The 26,027-nt window shown below is 39.4% G+C and overlaps 1 protein-coding gene across 2 annotated transcripts in view; it reads left to right on the top strand.

Moving 5' to 3' along the window:
- tmem132e (transmembrane protein 132E) overlaps positions 1 to 26,027 on the top strand; it is a 779,639-nt gene that overhangs the window by 614,706 nt on the left and 138,906 nt on the right. For both annotated transcript variants that reach the window (XM_072589443.1, XM_072589444.1), the window contains one exon: positions 23,045 to 23,250. In XM_072589443.1, the coding sequence (XP_072445544.1) occupies positions 23,045 to 23,250 (206 nt within the window). The remainder of the gene's footprint in view (positions 1 to 23,044; positions 23,251 to 26,027) is intronic.

Here is a 26,027-nt window from a genome sequence, read left to right as displayed (position 1 = left end):
TATCTTAACAATAACATTGTTATGTTGGCAGTTTTCTAATCCTCTGGAACATGTTCAGATCTAAGGCATCCTGGAAAAATATGACTAGTGTATCCACTAAGTCTGTAATACTTCCCTTAACCTTTAGCTCAATTTGTTTATTTAGCAGTTTTTCTCTAGCGCTGGTCATTGTGCTTATTTCCTCGTTTCCTTTTGTCAGTTGATTCTTTTATAATTTTTGGGATGCTATTAGTGTCTCCTACCAGTGAAGACTGGTGCAAAGTATTTATTCAACTCCTCTGCAATTTCAGGGTTCCCCATTATTATTACCCCAGTCTCATTCTCTCAGGTGACTTTGGTTTCTCACTTCCTTTTTGATGAAGAAGCTCTTGCTGTCAGTCTTGATATTACTTGCAATTTACCCTCAAAATTTATTTTCTCTTTCCTTTCTTTTTTGGTTGTCTTGTGTTGGTTTTTAAAATTTTCCCAATCTCTCTGACTTACCACAAATCTTTACCACATTGTATGTTTTTTTAAAATCCGATGCTTTCCTTAACTTCCCTGGTTAACCATGGTTGGCTTACCCCCTTACTGGAATGTTTCTTCTTCACTGTTATATGTCTCCTTGTCCATATGTTTGTGCAATGAAATATTTATAATATATTCTGCTTCTGATCTTTACCTATTGATTTCATTGAGAAAGTGTGAGTGTGTGGTCAGATGAAAGTGGAATAAATTTAGCTGGGAGATTCTCCAATTAAATATTCTGAAAGCACTCACTTTAGCAGTTTGCCATATTCATCACACCAAACAGAAGCCTCCAGAGTTCAAGGTATCATAATTCAAGGTCTAGAATTTAAAACTTAATTCCCAGATTTCATAGCATGCCAATGCAAGTCTATCATCAGAACCCACAGTGATAATCAAACCCAAAGCCTAGAATTTAGGGGACCATATGCCACTTAAAATCATGTTTGGAATACAGGAGAATTTATTCTATACAGTACTGTATATGCAACATGGACAAAATAAAATCTATTTTATAGGTATACACATAAAACAATGCATTTCAGTTCCACAGATCTTTGATCAAATTTCAAGTTATAATCCAGTCCTCGCTACATTGCCAATGTTTGCAACATTTTACCCTTAATTATAAATGGAAGTTCCAGATTTTGAAGGAAAAAGTGATCCTATCCAATTGCATTGCTTTTTTCCCACCTAAAAAGCTTCACAAGTGTTTGTAGCATTCAAGCACTGAAGATTAAAAAAAGTGCTACACATTTATTACTACTTATTTTCAATTTTGTTTCAACTGATATGAACAATGATGCTTTCGGCCAGTAAAATTACTTAATTATTTTTAATTCCCGCTCACTGTAATCAGCAGTGTGCCCCTTGCTTCCAGTTTGATTGACAAGCAAGTGAAGTTGCAGGCTATTAGGACATGCAAAGGAACATGAGTCTATTTGATTTCAAAATATAAAGTAAATCTCTTTATTAGCAGTATAATTTGTCTGTATTGCAGATCCTTTATTATACCTTGAAGAGATTGGCATAATTACATAATAATCAGCTGCTGATTGTAAAATTGCTTTGACTAACACAATTTAGCTGTTCAACAACAAATTCTACTTAAGTGGTGTTGCTCAAAAAGTGAAAAATACTCTGAAGACTGATTTCTATCAAGGTTCCTTTCCATAGCTGCAAGAGGTATTGTAAGACTTTGACTCAAAAGTTACAAATAGTTATTACCAATCAAATTTAGGGCATTCATTTTAACAGACATTTCTCATCTTCTGAACAATTGGAATTCACACAGCTGGTTAGAGATCAGATATTCCTTATAAAAATAAGTCAGGAAATCACAATGGCAAATTGCAGGCTACTGCCCGATAATTTTCCAACCTGTGCCTTTTCATTCCTTCAGGGAATGTTAATGTGATTGGCAAGGTTTGCATTGTTGTCCATCATGAATGGATTTTGAGAAGGTGAACCACCAACTTGAACCACAGTACCTGGTATTGGTACACCCATAGCACTGTGGGAAAGAAGGTCAAGTTTTTTTGATCCAGTTAACAGTGAAGGAACAGTGATGTAGTTCCATGTAGGGATGTGGTGTCTTGAAGGAAATTACTAGTTGTTGTTGTTGAAGAAATGAATGCGTAAGAACTGGATGGGATGCCAGTCAAGCAGGTTGGTTTATTCTGGATGACATAGACCTTGTTGACTGTTATTGGAATTGTAGCAATTCAGACAAATATAGTATATGCCATCACACACGTATCTTGTGGACAAGCTTTGGGAGTAGGAGGTCAGTTACTTGCCATTTTGTTCAATAACAAAGAAAAATGGTTAGATTCTCTTTATTGGAGATGGCCATTGTCTGGTACTTGTACATTATTAGAAGTGCCCATTGCTTGATATTTGTGTAGAACAAATGTTACTTGCCACTTAACAGTCTTAACCATGACTGTTGCATATGAACATGAGGAGTAGCAAATGGTGCTAAATATTGTGCAATCATCAGCAAATGTTTCCACTTCTGACTTTCTGCTCGGTGATAAATAATTTGGATGTTGAGCCCAACACATTACAGTATGAGCTCCTCAGGATAGGGTTCTGGGCTGACATGATTAGCTTCCAACCATAGCAACAAGTATTTCCTTTTGTACTAGGTAAGACTAACCAATGGAGACAGTTCCCTTTGCTTCCCATTAACTTTTGTTTTAGAAATACTTTAAGCCACACTTTAAATGCTGCCTTGATATCAAAGGTAGTCACACTCACTTCATCTCTTGAATTCTACCCTTTTGTACATGTTTGAACTAAGGCTTTAATGAGTCATGGACCCAAAGGCCCCAGATGGAATCTATAAGTCTTGCCCCTTGCTGACATTTCTCAACAGTACTGGGAATCATATTTGTTCATCTATCAGCATTCAAAAAGTACTGAAGTGACAGTAAAGGATAAGGACACATTGAGATCAGGAAAGGTACTATGCACAATAAGTATGTTATTTTTTTCTTTCATCTGGAATGACAGATGACATTTACTACAGGCAAATGCAACAACAAAATGAATCTCTTATCATGTTCCCAGCTCATGTAGCTTTTTTAACTTCATACTTATAATTCATTTGAAAAGCAAACCTTATAAGCACTGGAATAGGTGAAAAAGTCTGCCTCTGGCAATTCAGTAATATATTCAGCATCCATGTGTTTTGCTACATTACCTGCATTACAAAAGTGATTATACTTCAAAAGTACTTCATTGGTTGCAAAGCATTTTGAGATATCTTGTGGCTATGAAATGCTAATCTTTGTTTTCTTATGTCCACCAATACAACTCAGTCTTGTTTAAAATGTTTTTCTCTTTGTTTGTGAATAGATCACTCAGTTGGCATATGCCAACGTGAATGTACAGCAGAATTGCTGAAAGTGGCTCTTGAGAATACCTGCTTCCCATGGAAACTAAGCAATATGATTGCTCTGTCAGAATCATAACACTTATTCATAAATCACAGTTAATACATTGTGATAACATTACTAGCTGGGGCCGATCTGCAAGGTTTTTTAATACATCTGGTTCTTCACGTGTTGCTATATCAATCATGAAGCAAAGCTCAGTAACAGAGTATATGATGCAGTACAATATTTACCCAATATTTAGATTTCATCATGGTCTTTGTTCCAGTTATCTTCCCTAAATTCCTGATGTCTTTACTACTCAATAAACACTGATGATTCTCACTCCACAGATCCACAGTACCACTCCAATACACAATTTTTAAAAAATGCTTGAGTTATTATAGTTATTATCAAGATTCATCTTGCCTTCTTTTACTGGCTTCAGCAAAAGTCTTCTCCTAGTCCAGTGATGAGGTAGCTTCCAGCAATGTCCCAAAATGGCAGTCTTGTTCTGGTGAGGAGGTCTCGTCCCAGGTGGAAGTCTTCTTTTGCATTGACATCCAGGTATTCCAATAGCCTATTGTGGCAGTCTTGTCCAGGATTGGCAGTCTCATCCCAGCATGACAGTATTCTTCATTGGAGGCTTCTGGCCTCGTATTTAAGTGGTCCAGCATGGTGTTCTCATCAAGGAATGGCAGTCTTAGCCCAGCTGTGTGTTCTGGGTGTTCCATCATTCCTTAATCAGCTTTCCTCAATCCCAAGAGCTGTTAACTTCTTCTAATCTTACTTTTTTTTCATTATTATGTAGGGGTTCTGTCATTAATATAGCATTGTGATATGGCAGCTTATCAACCTTTCACTGTATTTTTCATGTAAAAGTACACATGACAATAAATTTCTACTCTATTTCTACATTCAGTTCTGGTCCAAGTGACCCTCTTTCACTTTGATCCTGAATAATGAGTACTGACAGGCTTTTGAATATGGACGACATACTGTCCAAGATCAGTCCTGTCCCCATTCAAACTCAAACCTACTTTCCAATATGTTCACTAGATAGTGATCAAGGTGGCATTCAGTGCAATTGTGTACTTTAGCCTCTGCCAAGTTGAAACTAGAAAATCATAGTGCAAATCATAGAATCCCTACAATGTGGAAACATGCCACTTTGGCCCAACAAATCTACACCAACCCTCCGAAGACTAATCCATCCAGACCTAGTCCTCTACCCTATTAATCTACTTGACTAATGCACCTAACCCATACATCCCTGAACATTATGTGCAATTTACCATGGCCACTTCACCTAACCTGTATGTCCTTGGATTATGGGAGGAAACCAGAACACCCAGAGGAAACCCACGCAAACATGGGGAGAAATGTGTAAACTCCACACAGAGTGTCGCCCGGATCCCTGGTGCTGTGAAACAGCAGTGCTAGCCACTGTGCCACCCACCTTTAAAAAAATATATAGCAGAGGCTGCCCTGACAGAGATCATAGATCAAATCATTGAATCCCTAGAGTCTGGAAACAGACCATTTTTGCTCCAAAAAGTCCACAGCAACACAAATCAACACAAATTAGAACCAAATTAGATGTATGCTACCTTCAATTCCTCCAGTATCTCAAAATTCTTGTCCTGAGTCTTGAAATTCCTTCATGGCCCTACAACTATCAGCAACCCCTCCTAGCCCTAGAAACCTACTCTGACTCATCTTTTCCACCCCACTTTTAAATGGCAGGCATGCATTCACCCAATTAGTTCCCAATTATTGAAGTCTCCTCTCTAAGTTTCTCTACACCCTCAGTCTTCCTCTTTATTCAGTTCAAAAATATCTGTGTCCTCTTCAAAATACCCCTGCTCTACTCTGCTTTAACAAAAACCTCAGCTTTACGTCATACTACATTATTGATTATCTACCTTGCTGCAATAGGAAGTTCTCCTGTATCATTTGTGGTTGAGCTTTTAGTCATTATGCCACTCTACTGTGAAGTTTCCTTCATCAATTATTTTGACTTTCTAGTTCTCTCACCACTTTCAAAATCTGCTTCAAAACTTGCCATGTTCACCATGCCTTTTGTGATCTCTCATGTCTCCTTGATTTCAAGCGACATTTTCTTTGCTCCATTGCTAAGTTACCTTGAGACACTTTGCTAATTGTTTAATTCTCCCAGAAAGCCTTCAACTTTAATTTATTCCTGTTAGTTACATGGCTAAATCCCAGTCATTTGTTATGGCTTTATTGAAATAACAGGAGAAAATTTGGAAAAGACTCAACAAATCAGACATCAGCTGTAGGCAAAGATTGTAGAAAGATCTAGAAAGTGGCTGGTTATTAATACTTTCCAAGCCATGGAATGATTAGTAAGTTTGCAGATGATTCCAAGATTAGTGGTATAGTAGTTGATGAAGAAGGTTGTCTAAGATTGCAAAAAGATCTTGATCAATTAAGTCAATGGGCAGAGGAGTGGTAGAAGAGGTTTAATTCAGACAAATGTGAGGTATTGCATTTTGGTAATACAAACAAGGGCAGGACTTACACAATTAGTAGTCAGGCCCTGGGTAGTGTTGTAGAACAGAGAGACCTAAGGGTTCAAGTACATAATTCTTTGAGATTTGCGTCACAGATATATATAGTGGTTAAGAAGACGTTTAACATGCTTGCCTTCATTGCCCCGACTTTGAAAACAGGAATTAGGACGTCATTCTGAGGTTGTACAGAGTATTGGTGAGGCCTCTTCTGGAATACTGTGTGCAATCTAGTCGCCCTGTTACAGGAAGGATATTATTAAACTGGAGAGGATTCAGAAAGCATCTACCTGGATGTTGCCAGGAATGAAGACTGACACATTTCACTGGAGCATAGGATGTTGAGGGGTGACCTTAATGAAATATTGAGGGGCATTGATAAGGTGAATGACATGAGTCTCTTCCCTAGCGTAGCCGGATTCAAAATGCCACATGGTGGCGTATTTTTAAGGTGAGAGGAGGAAGATTTAAAAAGGTCATGAGGGACAACATTTTTACATAGAGATTGGTTCATGTGTCAAATGAGCTGCCAGAGAAAATGGTGAATGCAGGTACAGTCATTACATTTAAAAGGCATTTGGATAAGTTTGTGAATAGGAAAGGTTTGGAGGGAGATGAGCCAACCGCAGATAGGTGGGACTAGTTTAGTTTGGGAACATGGTCGTCATGGACTGGTTGGACCGAAGGGTCTGTTTCCATGCTGTATGATTTTGTGACTCTATACTTACACCTTTACATTCTGGTGAGGCAAAGCTTATTGCTAATTTGTTAAAGGAATGCATGGTCAATCTGTAATTAGCTACTAAGAGTGATGGATAGTAATTGATGTCACCTCCCACTGTCTCCTGACTGGTTCTTAACTATGTGCCCATCCTCTTCATTATGGTCTGTTTATTCTCTCCTTATGACTTTTTATTAAGATAAGGGTGTAGTTTGCAATGTTTGTTACCTCTTTGTTTTAGAAAATGGAGGTATATGCAGTCAGGATGCAACGATTGATACATTTAAGCTCAAGGCGAAATTCTCACTTAATGAAGTTCCCATTATCAGAGAGGAACTTAAAAGTAGTGGATTTCCTAAGCATTTGCCTGAATCTTTGGTTGTATGGGGATGGGTTTGGAGGTGAAGGAGTATGTCAGAGAAGCCTTCGGCCATTGGGTTGTGTTGTATTTGTTTCGCAGCTGGTGGCCCCCCATTGCTACACCAGTTTTTGACCCTGGAGTTCACTCACAGTTTGGGAAATGAGGAAACAGAAATGTAGATGGGTTTGTAAGAACACAAATTCAATCAAGTTAAGGGGCAACACGGTGGCTCAGTGGTTAGCACAGCTGCCTCACAGCGCTAGGGACCCAGATTTGGATTCCATCCCCAGGCAATTGTCTATGTGAAGTTTGCACGCTGTCATCATGTCTGCGTAGGTTTCTGATGGGTGCTCCGGTTTCCTCCCACAGCCCAAAGATGTGCAGGTTATGTGGATTGGCCATGCTTATTACCCATTGTGTTGTGTAGGTTAGGTGCGTTAGCCATGGGGAATGCAGGGTTACAGGGATATGGTAGGGGAATAGATTTGGATGGGATGCTCTTTGGGGGTGTCTGTGTGGATTCGTTGGGCCGAATGGCCTGGTTCCACTCTGGAGGGATTCTATGGACTAAAAATAAAATCAGGTACTTATCACTGTCTTTTCATTCTTTCTTAGAAGCCAATTAGTAATGGGTTTCTTTGTCTTTATGATGTTTGAATGACTGGAATTTTTTTAAGAACCAATAGGTATAGTGTAAAAAGTTGCTTATTGCATCTATACTGTATAAAACTAATGCAATCAAAATACATAGTACAAATCTAAACAAATTCTTATACAAAGTAAGTAAAAAGAGTGAAGTATTGTATTCTTCTATACACAGTCTTGAATGATGAAAGTCTACATGATCTTCCAATTACAAACTTAAAAATATGTGGTTATGAAATGAACTCTAATACAAAGGATATGTTTAGTCAAAAAATTAAGTTTAACCACAAATGCTTGACTAATCTTCTGGAATTTTTTTGAGGATGTAACTATGAAGATGGACAAGGGAGGGCCATTGGATGTAATGTATCTGGACTTCCAGAAAACCTTTGATAAGGTCCCACATAGGAGATTAGTGAGCAAATTTCGGGCACATGGTATTGGGGGCAAAGTACTGACTTGGATTGAAAATTGACTGGCTGACAGGAAGCAAAGAGTAGTGATAAACGGCTCCCTTTCGGAATGGCAGGCGGTGACCAGTAGGGTCCACAAGGTTCGGTGCTGGGCCCGCAACTGTTTACAATATACATCAATGATATAGATGAAGGCATTAAAAGTAATATTAGCAAATTTGCTGATGACACCCTGGGTGGCAGGGTGAAATGTGAGGAGAATGTTATGAGAATACAGGGTGACTTGGACAGGCTAGGTGAGTGGACAGATGCATGGCAGATGCAGTTTAACTGTGTGGTTATCCACTTTGGTAGCAAGAACAGGAAGGCAGATTACTATCTAAATGGAATCAAGTTAGGTAAAGGGGAAGTACAACAAGATCTAGGTGTTCTTGTACATCTGTCAATGAAAGCAAGCATGCAGGTACAGCAGGCATTGAAGAAAACTAATGGCATGCTGGCCTTCATAACAAGAGGAATTGAGTATAGGAGCAAAGAGGTCCTCCTGCAGCTGTACAGGACCCTGGTGAGACCGTACCTGGAGTATTGTATGCACTTTTGGTCTCCATATTTGAGGAAGGACATTCTAGCTATTGAGGGAGTGCAGCTAAGGTTCACAAGGTCAATTCCTGGAATGGCAGGACTATCATATGTTGGAAGATGGAAACGACTGGGTTTGTATACACTTGACTTTAGAAGGATGAGAGGGGATCTGAGTGAGACGTATAAAATTATTAATGGATTGGACACTCTGGAGGCAGGAAGCATGTTTCCGCTGATGGGTGAGTCCAGAACCAGAGGGCACAGTAAGTACTTTGTATAAGAATTTGTTTAGATTTGTACTATGTATTTTGATTGCATTAGTTTTATACAGTATAGATGCAATAAGCAACTTTTTACACTATAAGGGGTAGGCCATTTAAAATAAAGTTGAAGAGAAATCTTTTCACCCAGAGAGTAGTGGATATATGGAATGCTCTGCCCCAGAAGGCAGTGGAGGCCATGTCTCTGGATACTTTCCTGAAAGAGATGGATAGAGCTCTTAGAGATAGTGGAATCAAGGGTTATGGGGATAAGACAGGAACAGGATACTTATAGTGGATGATCAGCCATGATCATTATGAATGGTGGTGTTGGCTCAAAGGACTGATTGGCCTACTCCTGCACCTATTGTCTAAAAATAATGACTTCATCTCTAAAATAATTACTTGAAAATGAGTGCACAGCTATGATCTTTTTTCAGTGACTCCCTTTTTGCTTTCTTTGTCTCTGATAAGGGTCAATTAATATATGTGAGTATGCATTTTTCTTACTTAGCTTTGGAGCGTGCATGTTTTTATTTTTATGCACTCATGGGATGTGGACGTCATGGGCTGGCCAGTATTTATTGCCCAGCCCTCATTGCCCTTGAGAAGGTGGTAGTGAGCTGTCTTCTTGAACTTCTACAAGTCCATGTGCTATAGATAGACCAACAAATGCCCTTAGGGAGGGAATTTCAGGATTTTGACCCATCAAGGATGGTGCCTGGCTTTGGGGGGAAACTAATAAGTTGTGGTGTCCCATTTATCTGCTGCCCTTATCCTTCTCGATGGAATTGGTCACAGGTTCGATTGGTACTACCTAAGGATCTTTGGTGAATTTCTGCAATGCATCTTGTAGGTAGTGGAGGAGTCAGTGATGGTAACACATTAAATGTTCGGGGCAGTGGTTAGATTGTCTCTTATCAAAGATGGTCATTGCCTGGCTTTTGTGCAGAATGAACTAAAGAACATAATGAAAGAACATTCTGCGATTGTTACTTGCCAATTGTCAGCCCAAACCTGGATATTGGCCAGATCTTGTTGCATTTGAACATGGCTTCTATATTTGGGATGTTTCAAATGGTGCTGAATGTTGTGCAATAAACTGCCAATATCCTGACTTCTAAATTTATGATGGAGAGAAGGTCATTGATGAACCAGCTGAAGGTGGTTGAGCCAAAGATACTACCCTGAGGAGTTCCTGCAGAGAAGTCTTGGAGTTGTGATAACTGACTCCCAATGACGACAGCCATTTTCCTGTGTGCCAGGTATTACTCCGACCAGGAGAGAACCAATGATTCCAGTTTTGCTAGGGCTCCTTGATGTCACACACAGTCAGAGCTAACCTTGATGTCAAGACACCCCACCTCTGAAATTCAGCACTATTGCCCATGTGTGACGATGCTGCTCCTTTAACAAGGTATGCTGTTCTTGGCTTTTTTTTTCAGAGAGGTAGTAAAAAATACAGACTCCAAAAAGTCTGGGGTTGATGGGTTTCAGGGCCAGTTTGTTCATAGCTAACAGATACTGCCTCAGACAGAAGGCTTTCAAGTTTAAAAAAAACACTTGTACAATGAAAGGGGGGTGGCCAGTTCTCCCAGCTCAGCTTTTCTCTGGTTTGGTTGATTTTTAGCAGTAGAGTTGAAAAAGCTGCTAAATGCAAAGATGCAGGTCCAGTCTGATCTCCTATAAGGCCTTGCGTCTGATTTTACCTTTTGTGCCAAGGGGCATTTATGGGAGTGTTGCAAGTATTTGGAACAGCATCATTAAGTTGGTATAATCTGTTGCGATTTCAGAAAGGTTAACTTATTCAGTATTCAGTTCTGTTTTGTTTGTGTTTTATTCAGTTATAAATAAAATTTGTTTTGTTTGAAACTAAGTGATTTGACCAACTGCATCCCTCCTGGAATATCAGCATTACACCTGCATAAAACAACAAGCAAGGTTATAGTCTGGGCTACTTTCTTGAAATGTTTTGATGATTTGGACATGCCGGCGTTGGACTGGGGTGTGCAAAGTCAAAAATCACACAACCCCAGGTTATAGTCCAGGTTTAATTGGAAGCACCAGCTTTTGGAGCGCTGCTCCTTCATCAGGTAGTTGACTAATAGGAATCAGTATTTGTTAACAATAGTGGGTGTGTCCACTAGATTTCCAGAGGCCGTTCCATTATGCAGTATCACAGCTAAAAGGATTGGAGAGGGGTTACTCAAATGCTGTACTAGATACGTACTGTCCACAGAGATATAATTAGGTCAAGGGTCAAACTTTGCATCATAATTATTCAGAGCTGAAAATGTGTTTCTGGAAAAGCGCAGCAGGTCAGGCAGAATCCAAGGAGAAGGAGAATCGACGTTTCGGGCATCAGCCCTTCTTCAGGAATGAGGAAAGTGTGTCCAGCAGGCTAAGGTAAAAGGTAGGGAGGAGGGACTTGGGGGAGGGGCGTTGGAAATGCGATAGGTGGAGAGAAGTCAAGGTGAGGGTAATAGGCTGGAGTGGGGTGGGGGCGGAGAGGTCAGGAAGAAGATTGCAGGTTAGGAAGGCGGTGCTGAGTTTGAGGGATTTGACTGAGACAAGGTTGGGGGAGGGGAAATGAGGAAACTGGAGAAATCTGAGTTCATCCCTTGTGGTTTGAGGGTTCCCAGCCTCATTCAGAGGCTAACCAATAAGGTCACTGCTGGATTACCCAATTGTATCGTATATGTAGATAACTTGGTGGTGTTTAGTCACACATGGAAGGAACACTTGCAACATTTATTAGACTTGTTCAATCAACTTTGGAAGGCAGGCTTGGTGGCTAACCTGGCGAAAGGTGAATTTACCAAAGCTTAAGTCACCTTCTTGGGCCATGTAATTGGACAAGGACAAATGGCCCCACAGTTTGCAAAGACAAAAGTATTTGGAGAGTTTCCCATACCATTGACAAAATTTTATCATAAATTTTTACCAAATTTTTGTAGTGTGGCTACTCCACTCACTGAACTGCTGAAGAAAAGCAAGAACGTTCAGTGGACAGCAGATTGTCAGAAGGCGTTTGACAGGGAGAAGAAAGTGAGGTCTGCAGATGCTGGAGATCAGAGTCGAGACTGTGTCGCTGGAAAAGCACAGCAGGTCAGGCAGCATCTGAGGAGCAAGAGAATCGCTGTTTCGGGTCGGAGCCCATTCCTGATAATGAGCTCTGGCCCTAAACATGAATACTCCTGCTCCTCGATGCTGTCTGACCTGCTATGCTTTTCCAGCAACACACTCTCAAAAAGGTTTTTGATAGCTGAAAACTATGTTAACCACTGCCCCGGTATTAGCCACACCTAATTACGCAAAGCTATTCAAAAGGTGGCTATCTATGCAAGTGATGTGGGTGTTGGTGCTGTGTTCTTGCAGGAAGATGACAAAACGATAGGAAGACCGATCAGGTATTTCTCCAGGAAATTGAACATTTGCCAGCAGAAATATTCGACAGTTGAGAAGGAGACTTTGAGCTTGGTGTTGACATTACAACACTTCAATGTTTTTGCATGTGGAGAGCAGTGAATTGAGGGTTGCATAGATTAAGTTATTATTTTTTACATTAGGCTCAAACCTCGGCACAACATCTTGGGCCAAAGGGCCTGTTCTGTGCTGTACTTTTCTATGTCCTATGTTCTATGTTATCAGTAACGTATCTGAGACAATCATATACAATGATCATAACCCATTGAAGATTGTGGAGAAATTTAATGACAAAAATGCCAGACTGTATAGATGGAACTTGTTGTTACAGCCATTCAATTTGAGAATTGTGCATGTGGCAGGACGACAAAACATGACTGCTGACGCAGATTCGAATGAGGAACAGACGTTCAGTGGCAGGAGTATAACAGACTGAAACAGGATGTAGTTGTGCATATTTACATGTTTATAGTCAATGTAATGTATACGTGTGTTGTAGAGTACTAACAGTTTCAGATTAAGGGAGTTGTCAATGAAGCCATCTTTACATTTTAATGGTTCTTTTTTTAAGGGGTGAGGTGTGATGATGCTGCTCCTTTAACAAGGTTATGTTATCCTTGGCTTTTTTTTCCAGAGAGGTCATAAAAGCCACAGACTTCAAAAAGTCTGGAGTTGAAGGGTTCAGGGCCAATTTGTTTTTAGCTAACAGATACTACCTCAGCAATTTTAAAATGAAGCCATCTTTGGATTTTGATGATTCTTTTTTTAAGTGTAGAGATGTAATGATGCTGCTCATTTAACAAGGTTATGCTGTCCTTGGTTTTTTTTTCTCAGAGAGGTTGTAAAAGCCACAGATTCCGAAAAATCTTGGGTTGAAGGGTTTCAGTGCCTATTTGTTTATAGCTAACAGATACTGCCTCAGGCAAAGACTTTCAAGTTAAAATAATACTTGTACAATGAAAGGAGAGTGGCCAGTTCTACCAGCTCAGCTTTTCTCTGGTTTGGTTTGGTTTGGTTTTTAGCAGTAGAGTTGTAAAACCTGCTGGACCCCAATGATGCAGGTCCAGGCTGATTGAATTGAATTGAATTAAATTGAATTTATTGTCATGTGTATCGAGACACAGTGAAAAGCTTTGTCTTGTGAGCAATACAGGCAGATCACAGAGCTAAGTAGCATAGATAAGTAAATAATAGGTAAATAGCAACAAAAACAACAGTAGGGTAGAAACTGTTTCGAAACTGGCTGGTGTGTGTGTTCAGATTTCTGTACCTTCTCCCTAATGGTAGAGGTTGTAGAAAAACATTGCCAGGGTGGGATGGTCTGGCTTCTCTCCTATAAAAACACTGAGTTTGATTTTACTTTTTGTGTCAAGGGGTGTTTATGGGGATTGTTGCAAGTACAGCATCATTAAGTTGGTTTTCTATTGCGTTTTCAGATAGATTAAGTTATTCAGTATTCAGTTCTCTTTTGTTTGTGTTTTATTCTGTAATCTTGTATATAAATTTTGTTTTGTTAAAACTAAATGGTTTGACCAACTACAACCCTCAGAATATCTGTGTTACACCTGCTTGAAACAATGAGCAACGTTAGGGTCTGGGCAAATTTCTTGAAATGTATTGTGGGGTTCTAGCCTGGACCATAACACATGTTTGAACCAAAGCTCTAATGAGGTCAGGAGCTGAGAGCCTTTGGTGGAACCAAACTTTAGGATGTAGGTTTGCTCGCTGAGCTGTAGGTTTGATATTCAGACGTTTCATTCCTGGCTTGGTAACATCATCAGTGGCGACCTCAAAATGAAGCGAAGCTGTTGTCTCCTGCTTTCTATTTATATCTTTCTCCTGGATGGGGGCTCCTGGGGTTTGTGGTGATGTCATTTCCTGTTCGTTTTCTGAGGGGTTGATAGATGGCATCTATATCTATGTGCTTGTTTATGACGTTGTGGTTGGAGTGCCAGGCCTCTAGGAATTCTCTGGCATGTCTTTGCTGAGCCTGTCCCAGGATAGATGTGTTGTCCCAGTTGAAATGGTGGTTTTTTTCATCCGTTGTAGGGATACGAGGAAGAGAGGGTCGTGTCTTTTTGTGGCTAGCTGGTGTTCGCGTATCCTGGTGGCTAACTTTCTTCCTGATTGTCCTACGTAGTGCTTGTGGCAGTCCTTGCATGGAATTTTGTAGATGACGTTGGTTTGTCCATGGGCTGTACTGGGTCTTTTAAGTTTGTTAGTTTTTGTTTGAGAGTGTTGGTGGGTTTGTGTGCTACTAGGATTCCGAGGGGTCTTAGTAGTCTGGCTGTCATTTCTGAAACTTCTTTGATGTATGGTAAGGTGGTTAGGATTTCTGGCTGTGTTTGGTCTGCTTGTCGTGGTTTGTTCTTGAGGAATCTGCGCACTGTATTTTTTGAGTATCCGTTCTTCTTGAATACGCTGTATAGGTGGTTCTCCTCTGTTTTCCAAACTGATGTCAGTGAGCAGGCTATTGCTGGCTAGGTGCTGTTTGATAGCACTGTTGATGCCGTCTTCCAAACATTACTGATAATTGAGAATAGACTGATGGGGCAGTAGTTGTGGGTTGGATTTGTCCTGTTCTTTGTGTACAGGACGTAGCTGGACAATTTTCCACATTGTTGGGTAGATGCCAGTGTTGAGGCTTGTTATGGACCAGATCAAACCCCGTCAACATATATCAAGAAGATAGCCTAGAACCCAACCTTTTCTTATTTTTAAGGGCAAATGTAAGGCATTATGTTCTGTTTACAATTCAATTGGTCAGGCTTAAAGCAAAGAACACTTTATTCTTGCATTACAGCTAAAATACAAGCATAAGAAAAACAAATTGGAATAACAACTCTGTTGGAAAATTTAACAGAATAATACATTATTTAACTGCTAAACAGCAATTGTTTCAGTGTAGAACATTCCATAAACACTTCTTTAGCAAAGGAAAATTCAGTGAAATAGATTGTCTCACATGCAGTTCTCTGGTCCAGGAGGAAAGAGCATCAAAAGAAAATTCTGAGAGAGAGAGAGAGAAAGAACGCAAGCACTTTACTGTAGGCTGTGAAAGATGTAGGCCAGCGACCAAACCCCAAAAGCTACTGAAAACTAAACTTAAACCCTGGTTCTGTTGGAGCTTGATCTCACTCATTCATGCTGCTTTTATTGCCTGCTTTTTAAAAAAAACTAAAGCTTAGAGGCATTGCTGGGCTCAGAGTACATAACTCAGCTCCAAGTTTAAAACTTGCTTTCAAAAGAAGCATGGCAGAACAAATCTTAAAAGCACATTTCGTAACAAGTTATATTGGAACAGTTTGGTTAGGGGAGCAGCATTTTCTGGAGCACAAGTCTTCAGTACTGTTGCCAGAGTATTTATTGTCAGGGCCCATAGCCTTTGCAGTATCTGGTGCCTCCAGCCATTTTTTGTATCAGGTAGAATGAACTGAACTTGCTGAAAACTGTCATCTGTAATGCTAGGAACCACAGGAAGAGACTAGAATGGATCATTCACGCAGCACTTCTAGCTAAGATTGCTGTGAATGCTTCCGAATTTTTTTTTCACAGATGTGTTGGGCTCTGCCACATTAAGGATGGGGTTGTTTCTGGATCCTTCTCTTCCAGTGAGTTGTTAAATTATCCACCAGCCTTCATGATTGGATGTTGCAGGACTGCAGAACTTAGATCTGATCCGATGGTTGTGGGGTTGCTTAGCTCTGTCAATAATTTGCTGCTGATGCTGTTTAGCATGCAAGTAGTAGTATTTGGTAGATTCAGCTGGTTGTCACCTCATGTTTAAGTATGCCTGGTTCTGCTCCTGGCATGCAGTCCTAAACCTTCCATTGATCCCATGGCCTGTGTGAGGTGTATGATGAGCCATAATGTTGCAGATTCTGTTAGATTACAATTCTGCTGCTGTAGATGGTCCACTGCACCTCATTATCATGAAAAGGGAATGAGATTAACAGGGGCCCTTCAACCTGTCTGTACCTTCAAAACATTATTTTATATTTTGAATCTGTCCGCAATCCAATGCTAATATTAGAGTCATAGAGTTATGGAGATGTACAGCATGGAAACAGACCCTTCGGTCCAACCCGTCCATGCCGACCAGATATCCCAACCCAATCTAGTCCCACCTGCCAGCGCCTGGCCCATATCCCTCCAAATCCTTCCTATTCATATAACCATCCAAATGCCTCTTAAATGTTGCAATTGTACCAGCCTCCACCACATCCTCTGGCAGCTCATTCCATACACGTACCACCCTCTGCGTGAAAAAGTTGCCCCTTAGGTCTCTTTTATATCTTTCCCCTCTCACCCTAAGCCTATGCCCTCTAGTTCTGGACTCCCCGACCGCAGGGAAAAGACTTTGTTTATTTATCCTATCCATGCCCCTCATAATTTTGTAAACCTCTATAAGGTCGCCCCTCAAGTACTAATCTATGTCAATTACAAATGAGTAGTTTCACAACAAATTAATTTAATTATATTAATTAATGTATATACTTTGATTGTGTGATTCTAACTAAAAAATGTCAATCATGAAATTTCCCTACTACCTTACAAGAATGGTTCTAGAAATGAGAAATTTCAGTTATAAGGATAGATTGAAGAACTTGTCACTGTTCTCTTTAGATAGCAAATAGTTGAATGGAGATTTCATAGTGGTTTTTAAAACTCTGTGGGTTGGGGATTTGAGTGGATAGAGAGAGGCTGTTCCGGCATTTACAAGAAGAAAGAACAAGAGGGCATGGATTTAAAGTGATGTGCAAATGAAGCAAGGATGATGTAGTTCGGGTATAGAATATACTGCTTGGAAATTTGGTGGAGACAGGTTTAATTGAGGCATTCAAGAGAGCATTAGATGATTATTTGGATTGAACTGTCCCGGGATATGGGAAAATGACAGGAAATTGGAACCAGCAAATAGAACCAGTGCAAACTTCATGTGCCGAATGGCATCCTTCTGCACCATAACTGTTCTGTAATATTAACTCTACAACGATAAGTACATCTCATATGAATATTCTTCTTAATGCAGGGAAAGGACCAGACCAACTCTCATTGATATATATTAATAAACTGATTTGATCTCTAAGAGACGAGTATAATCGTCACAGGGAAATGATACAGCATTTCTTCTGGAAGTATTAATTTTTCAGGTTATAAAACATTACCAACATATTAGGTAAATGCTGCAGGAAAGCTCACTAAGGCATTTTCAATATTTATTTTCACTGAATTACTTTTAGGATAAAAGCTGCATATAAGACCTCATAATCAAATTACCGAAATTAGTAGTTTCATTGAAACTCATGAGCCTTTAGCATATACAAGACTAATTGTATTTGCCCTATTCACTGCCTTTGTTGAGATCAATTAATTCTGGATGGATCAAAAATCAAACCTTGGGCTTTCTGAACTTTATCAGAATCTCTACAGTGTAGAAGCAGGCCATTTGGCCCATTGAGTCCATACCGGACTACCAAAGAACATCCCACCCAGACGCACCTCCCCTATCCTATCTCTGTAACTCTGTATTTTCCATGACAAATCCACCTAGCCTGCATATTTCAGGACACTATGGGCAATTTAGCATGGCCATTCTACCTACCCTGCGTATCTGTGGACTGTGGGGGGGAAACTGGAGCACCTGATGCAAACACAGGGCGGCACAGTGGCTCAGTGGTTAGCACTGCTGCCTCACAGCACCAGGGTCCCAGATTCGATTCCAGCCTCAGGCTACTGTTCGCACATTCTCCCCTTTTCTGCATGGGTTTCCTCTGGGTCCTCCGGTTTCCTCCCACAGTCCAAAGTTGTGCAGGTCAGGTGAATTGGCCATGCTAAATTTCCCGTGGTGTTCAGTGCATTAGTCAGAGGGAAATGGGTCGGGTGGGTTCCTCTTCGGAGGTTCGGTGTGGACCGGTTGGGCCAAAGGTCTGTTTCCACACTGTAGGGAATCTAATCTAATCTAATCTGCAAACTCCACACAGACCTGAGGCTGGAATTGAACTCAGGTCCCTGACAGTGTGAGACAACAGTGCTGACCACTTAAGAGTCTTAGAGTCCTATAGCACAGAGACAGGCCCTTCGGCCTAAACTGGTCCATGCCGACCAAAATGTCTGTCCACAGTAACCCCATTTCCCTGCACTTTGCCCATATCCTTCTATACCTTTTCTGTCCATGTATTTATCCAAATGCCTTTTAAATTTTGTTAGTGTACCCACCTCAACAACTTCACTGGCAGCTCATTCTATATGCGTATCATCCTCTATGTAAAACTGTTGCCCCTCAGGTTCACTTTTATTGTTTCCCCTCTAACCTTAAACTGATGCCCTTTAGTCCTCGATTCCCCAAAAGAAGACTGAGTGTATTCACCCCATTCATATCTCTCATGATTTTATACACTTCTATAAGGTCCCCACTCAGTCTCCTACACTCTAAAGAAAAAGGTCCTCCCTTGTCCAACCTCTCCCTGTAAATCAGACCCTTGGGTCCTGGCAACAACCTTGTAAATTTCTTTAGCATTCTTTCCAGTTTAATAACATGCTTCCTATAGTAAGGTGACCAAAACTGATCACAGTACAAGTGTGGCCTCGCAAACGTCCTGTACAACTGCAACATGACTTCCCATCTTCTATACTCAGTGCCCTGACTGATGAAGGCCAGTGTGCCAAAAGCCTTCTTCACTGCCCTGGCTACCTGTGACTCCACTTTCAGAGAACACAAATGTCCCTCTGTTCCACTACACTCCTTCAGGCTCTACCATTCACCATGAAACTCCTACCTTGATTTGACTTTACAAAATGCAAGACCTCACACTTAACTATATTAAACTCCATTTGCCATTTCTCAACCCATTTGCCAACCAATCAAGGTCCTGCTGCAATTTCTGATAACCCTCCTCATTGTCCACGATACCACCTATTTTATTGTCATCTGCAAACTTACCAATCATGCCTTGTACATTCTCATCCAAATCATTGGAATAGATAACAAACAGCAATGGACTCAGCACCCACCCCTAAAATACACCACAAGTCACAGGCCTCCAGTCCAATAAGCATCCTTCCACTATTACCCTCTGCTTCCTACCATCAAGCCAATTGTGTATCCAATTTGCCAGCTCCCCCAGGATTCCTGTGATCCAACCTTCCAGAGCACCCCTAATATTGTACTAGAGTCATAGCTTCATACAGATGCACAGCACAGAAACAAACCCTTCAATCCAACTTGTCCATACCAACGAGATATCCTAAATTAATCTAGTCCCATTTTCCATGGCCTATATCCCTCTAAACCGTTCCTATTCATATACCCTTTTAAATGTAATTGTACAAGCCTCCATCACTTCCATGCAGTTCATTCGTGAACAAGTTGCCCTTTTTAAATCTTTCCCCTCTCACCGTAAACCTATGCCCTCTAGTTCTCAACTCCCCCACCCTGGGGAAACGACCTTGTCTATTTACCCTATCCATGCCCCTCATGATTATTCCTCAAGGTATCAGGGGAACTTTCAACGTGGTTTTACACAGAAAGTCCGAGGACACATCGCTGTACAGATCTTCAGCTGAAATGTTTGAATCATGTCACAAACCTTGCTGATGCAGCCACAATGCTTAAAAATTGCAAATTACAAACATAGCCCATTTTATCTTTATAGTTGACTAGTCAACAGAGTTCCGTAGAGGATGCAAAATATTTAAAAAAATTAAAGTGAGGTAATATAGCAAACCATAAAATCTAAAGTACTAGGTTTCTCATAAGCCAACTTGAATATGTAAAGCTTCAAAAATATTGCACTTAATACAATATAAATAAATTTATGATATATTTTATAAAAATAAATTTGCTGTGACATTTGTTACGTAAATACATTTTGTATGTTTATGATATTGTAATTTTTTATTGAGCAACAAATTGTCTAAATAAATAAAGTGCAGGATAAACTAACAGATCTCATGTGACATTTCCCTATGATAAATTGGAGGCTATGCTGTTCTGTAAAATGAGGAGCTTTGCATCGTGCAGTGAACATATGGTGCCTGCCATTCATTACAATTACACTTGCTCATAGACTTTCTATGGGATTTTACACTAGAATTTGTTATGATTAAAATGTCATTTCACCATAACAATTCTACTGCCAACATAGCACATTTATGAACAAGGTAAAATATTTTGTATCTCTTTAACTGATTAGATAGAACAATTGAGGGACACAAATGTGAACCAGGAAGTGTCAGAATAATTAATTCTATGTCAAATGTGTACAAAAAAATCGTAAGGAAAGACCATAGTAAGAATGAAAAAAGAAAGAGGGAAGATAAAGTTATTTAATTTTCCATATATTTTAAATATTCATCAATGTTTAAAATCTAATGGAATGAGACTCCCAAATTATAAAATATGATTTCCAATGCCAGAGAGATTGTTTGACTGTCATTAAGCCACATCATGTTGTCAAACCTGTACTAGAATAGACAAGCTCTAACTTTTTTCTGACAAGCTTTGCTTGTACATCCAACATACATACAGTAATTCTGTGCCTTTCGCATCTGAGATGCTTATTATTATGAGTGTTGTTATGTTGATTTTCTGACCTGAAGGTAATCTTTATTAGTAAACATAGACCTGCTGAAAATTTCATGGAGAGTGATGGAAGGAGAGGCATAATTGGTTACTGCATGGCAAAGTCATAAAATGAAATCATTTTGGACAAGATTGGAAACAGGGGAGGGGCATAAAATTGCTATATGAGTGAGGAGCAGAAATGAATCTATGTTGAATCCTTTCAACTGCATTGTAAAAAATTTAATATTCTGTAGATGTAAGGGAATCAAAGGTTATGGGAAAAGGCAAGAGAATGGGGTTGTGAAACTCATCAGCCATGATTGAATGGCTGATCAGACTCGATGGGCCGAATGGCCTAATTCTGCTCCTATATCTTTTGTTCTAAGATAGCAATTTAACCTGTTCTATTGATCGCTCTATTACTAGCCTGTTTGACCCATTCAATTTTAAATACCTCCCTCAGCTGCTATAGCTCCATACAGGGTTAGTGGAGGTTGGAAGTATAGTCGTCCCCCTGTACCCACGGGGGATATGTTCCAAGACTTACCACAGAAGCTGGAAACTGCGGATAGTAGTGAACCCATTCATTTAAATGGAAAATTTACCTTCCCAGCAGCCCCCGGTCCCTGGTTTTGGAAGGTTCTCTGTAACATGTTCAGGCCACAATAAACCGCACAAACTGAAACTGTGGAAACTGGGTCCGCGGATATGGAGGTCACCCTATACTTTATTTTCTTTTTTGGTAATTCTTTCACATTCTACTAAGTTAAACCAGTGTTTGTTCAATCAACAAATGCTGCTGTTTTATAAATTTTACAGTTAAGTCAGGCAGAAGCCCATGTGACAGAGACTTGACATGTTTTCAGTTTCAAGTGCAAATCAGCATAAAAAGCTTAAGTCCTACTACCAGTAAATCTCTCACGATGTTATTTCAAATGTTTCAGAAGATACAGGTTTTTTCCTATGTAATTGAGGCCTGGTGCCCTCATTGTAGCAGATCCCGTGTTCCCATCTTCTACACAATGTGATTTTAATTTTTTGAGTTCTGAGATTATCTCTTCTGCAATTACAAAATCCAACATTATTGTTAATTGACTTAAATATTTCAAGCAGGTTCTTCCCAGCATTAAGTACCACCAAAAAGAATTTGGCACAAGAGTGTTAAGCAATCATACGAGATTAGTGCCAGTTGTAAATTCAACCCCTCAATGAGACTGCCTCACACAGCTTTTGCACCTGTTTCAAACTGCTGCATATCAGATGGAACAACGAGTAAATCTGGGGAGGTTGTGCTGGTATGGAAAGGAGGGGTGCAGACTGTTTGTTTTACGTTTTAGATATAAAACTGTTTGCATGCTTCATATTTTAGCAAGATACATTGTTGGATGGATTAGTCTTTACACAAATGTTAATATTTCTTAGACTTAGGATTCCTATACTTTCCACATCATTAACAGTCTGAAGGAACTTTTTATACAGATATTGCAACATTGTAATGGTTTGTAGCTTTTTAAGTCTTATAGCTATTAGTGCATTATAAATGAACATCTTCTTTCTGTCCTTAAACAAGCTACTATTTGGAGCATTTCACAGCAGAAGCTATGATCTATTGGTTTAGTTAGACATATTGGGAAATGCAGTTTTTTCATTCTAATAAAAGTTGTTTTTCTTATATGACTGTGAAATTAGTCAAGCTTACACACTAGATTATTCAGGTTATTTTAATTTTCTAAATTAGTAAAGGTAAGACTTACAGTTTTTGAATTCTCCAATTCACTGGGGTAGACTGCTCTGTCTGAATGACCTATTTCCTTTCTTCATGTCACTTGTATTGACATGTTAAGTGTGATTTGTTTAAATGTTACATATCTTGTTTGAATGACCTGTGATTTGCTCGAATGTTATCTTTCTACAAAACATTTGAACATTTGGAATTTGTAAGAATGTAGGAGGTTTACATCAATGTTTTCCTCATCAGTTTTAAAATTATTGGTTGTATCTGACCAGACATAATTATGAACTGTTATGAGATTTTAAGTTCTCTATGTTATGATTGATTCTTGGATTCTTCAGGACTGTAATTTAGTGAAGGTCCAAAACTCTTTGTTCTGAGAAATTCAATTAATTCAAACATTTTGGTATTCCCACAGGTCTCCAAAGGTTGTGATTATGTGTTTGTGAGTGGCAAGGAATCTCGAGGTTCAATGAATGCCCGGATTATTTTCAACTATGAGCACTTGAGTGCCCCACTGGAGCTGACAGTTTGGGTACCAAAACTTCCTCTGCAGATTGAATTGTCGGATGGCAAATTAAGTCAAGTGAAAGGATGGAGAGTGCCAATCCTCCCTGATAGAAGGTGAGAAGCATGAATCAATCTTCATTTTATTGTAAAATTCAGAGTTATCTCTCAATGATTTAATTGTCCAGAGAAAATCTTATTGATTCTCTACCCTTAGTAAGAACTCCTGTGACAAATAAATATCAGATTTGCAGTTCAGAACCTTTAAAATTCACTGTTTTAACAATACTAGGGCAACATTGATGTTCAAATGACAAAGAAACCTCAATTATCTGAAGGACACAGGCAGGAAGTATTTTGTTCGGTTTATCGAATTCCAGATAATCGAATGCCAGCTAACATTGTTTAGCCAAGCATCAGGACCTTGCGATCTTGCCGCATAATCCAATATTTGGATGATCAAATGCTGGATAATCAAGGTTCCTCTGTATAAGGCAAAACAACTAGATAAAAGTTGCAATTTGAATGTTTTCGTACTCTGTTACACCTCACTGGGATAGCTCATTGAAGATCATGTCCACTTTAAAGACTTTTAAAAAGAAGCGGCCTTCATCAATTTTTCTGTCTTTTCAACTCAAGTTGACAGAAATCATAGACCAGGTATTTATACTTAACAAGAATGATTTTTTTTAACAGGTAAATAGACTGTAGTCAAAAGTAAATAACTATGAGCTGTCTTCATATAATTCTATTTGCTGAAACTCTAGCCTCGTATAAACTTCCCCCTTAGATACACACAGACAGGCATAGACAGGACAAAATGTGGATTTTTACGGAAGGGAAAAACTGGAAAACAGTTCACTGGTCTCTGTTCACAGGATCCACTGAGATAATTTTTGTAATGATCATACTTCTGTGCTGCTTCTCATTTTCATTCTATGGAAGCTTCCATTGGTTTTCTGTAGGCACAAAGTGGCTGGTTCACCCTTACAAAAGATTAATTAATTGACTTGTTGGAATTCTTTAAAGGATCAAAATATGTTGTGGATAAAAAGGAGCCTGTTGATGTAGTGAATTTGGATTTCCAGAAGGTACTTGACAATTTTCCACATTAATGTCAGAGCTGATGACAACATACGAGCATAGATAGAAGATTGGTTAGCAGTAAGCAGTCAGTATGTAGTTTGAGATTGACAGAATGGGAAAAGTGTGATGCTGTAGGGCCCTCTTTGCTAGGCCCTCAACATTTTCGAAGTTATAACATAAATGAAGCATTTGAAGGCATGATGGCTAAATTTGCAGGTGACAGAAAAATAGGTAGGAAAGTATGTTGTGAAGATGACATAACAAGGAAGCAGATCAATATAGATAGGTTAAATGAATGGGTAAAGGTCTGGTGGATGAGAGCATAATGTGGGAAATGTGAAGTTGTTTGCTGTGACAGGAAAATGAAAAATACAGTGTATTACTTAAATGAAGAGCGACTCTAGAATTCTGAGGTGCAAAGGAACATAGATGTTCTGATGCATGTCTCACAAAAGATTAGCAGCAGGTATGGCACATAATCAGGAAGGTTAATGTGATGCTAGCTTTTATTCTGAAAGAAATTAAACATAAATAAAAGAACATCATTTTCAATTAAACAGGGTATTAGTGAGAACATGTCTCAAAAAATAGTTTCTTTATTTAAGGTAGGATGTAAGTGCATTGAGTGCAGTTCTGAGGTGGTTTATTAGATTGATACCTACTTTTGTGAGTTGTCAAAATTCAGAAAAGTGAATAGCGATTTAATTAAAGTTTATACGATTCTGAATTGCCTGGACAAGGTGGATGCAGAATGAATGCTTTCTCTTGTGGGTGAGTCAGAACTAGGAGACCCATTTTAAAATTGGGGGTCACCCTTTTACACCAGACATGAATTTCTTTCTCTTGAGGGGTGTGTATGTTTAAACTTTCTGCATCAGAAAGCAGTGGAAGTAAGGTGATTGAGTATTTTTAAGGCAGAAGTAGATGGATAGTTGATAGGTTACCAGAGATGGATGCAAATGTGGAATTTGGAACGCAGTTGTATCAGCCATGATCTTATTCAATGGTGAAGCAGGCTCGAGGAACTGAATAGTCTACTAATTTGTAACATTTATAGATTTAAAAATATAGATCTGATCCATCTGGATCAGAGTAGAGAGCAGGGCATAGGTCTGATTGTTTTCTGAAGCACACAATTCTGCAGCTAGCTAATGGCCCAGCAGAGGGAATTTGTACTTTTCATAGGCAAATGTTGAAAGGATGTTTTCCCCTTCGGAAGAGTTTAGGACCAGAGGGCAGAATCTCAGAAAGAAGAGGTGCCAATTTAAGACTGAGGAGGATTTTCTTCTCTCAGAGGATTGTGCGTTTTAGGAATTCTTGGTCACAGATAGCTGTGGGAGCAGACTCTTTGTGTATATTTAAGACTAAGATAGATAGTTTCATAATCAGTAGGGGGATCAAGGATTATGGGGAAAGAGCAGGAAAGTGGATGTGAGGAATATTGGATCAGCCGTCATAGTTTAGAATGATGGAGTAGGCTTGAGGGGCCAAATTGTCTGTACCTGTTTATGTTTTTTTGGGTCTTGTATTTCCTGAATAAGGCTTATAAAATATTTTGCATGCTTAGTACTCAGTACCAGAAATGCCCAGAATCATTCATTTTCAACTGGCACTGATTTGAAAATCCCTTCAGGCATAATGAACATACTATTCTTAAAAGGGAATGTTATTTTCACCTGTGTAGCTTTATTTTGTTGCATTATTCATTGCTCAGTCACTGATATTATTCCAGTTTTTGCTCATTTCTACTGTTGCCTGTGGTTTTCTTTGAGATTGTTTTTGTCAGCTTCCTGTTTTCCAAGGGTTTC

This window comes from Chiloscyllium punctatum, chromosome 19 (assembly GCF_047496795.1).
Source record: "Chiloscyllium punctatum isolate Juve2018m chromosome 19, sChiPun1.3, whole genome shotgun sequence".
Classification (NCBI taxonomy): domain Eukaryota; kingdom Metazoa; phylum Chordata; class Chondrichthyes; order Orectolobiformes; family Hemiscylliidae; genus Chiloscyllium; species Chiloscyllium punctatum.
The sequence above is the reverse complement of the archived record's forward strand: the minus strand, read 5'-3'. Positions and strand labels throughout refer to the sequence as shown.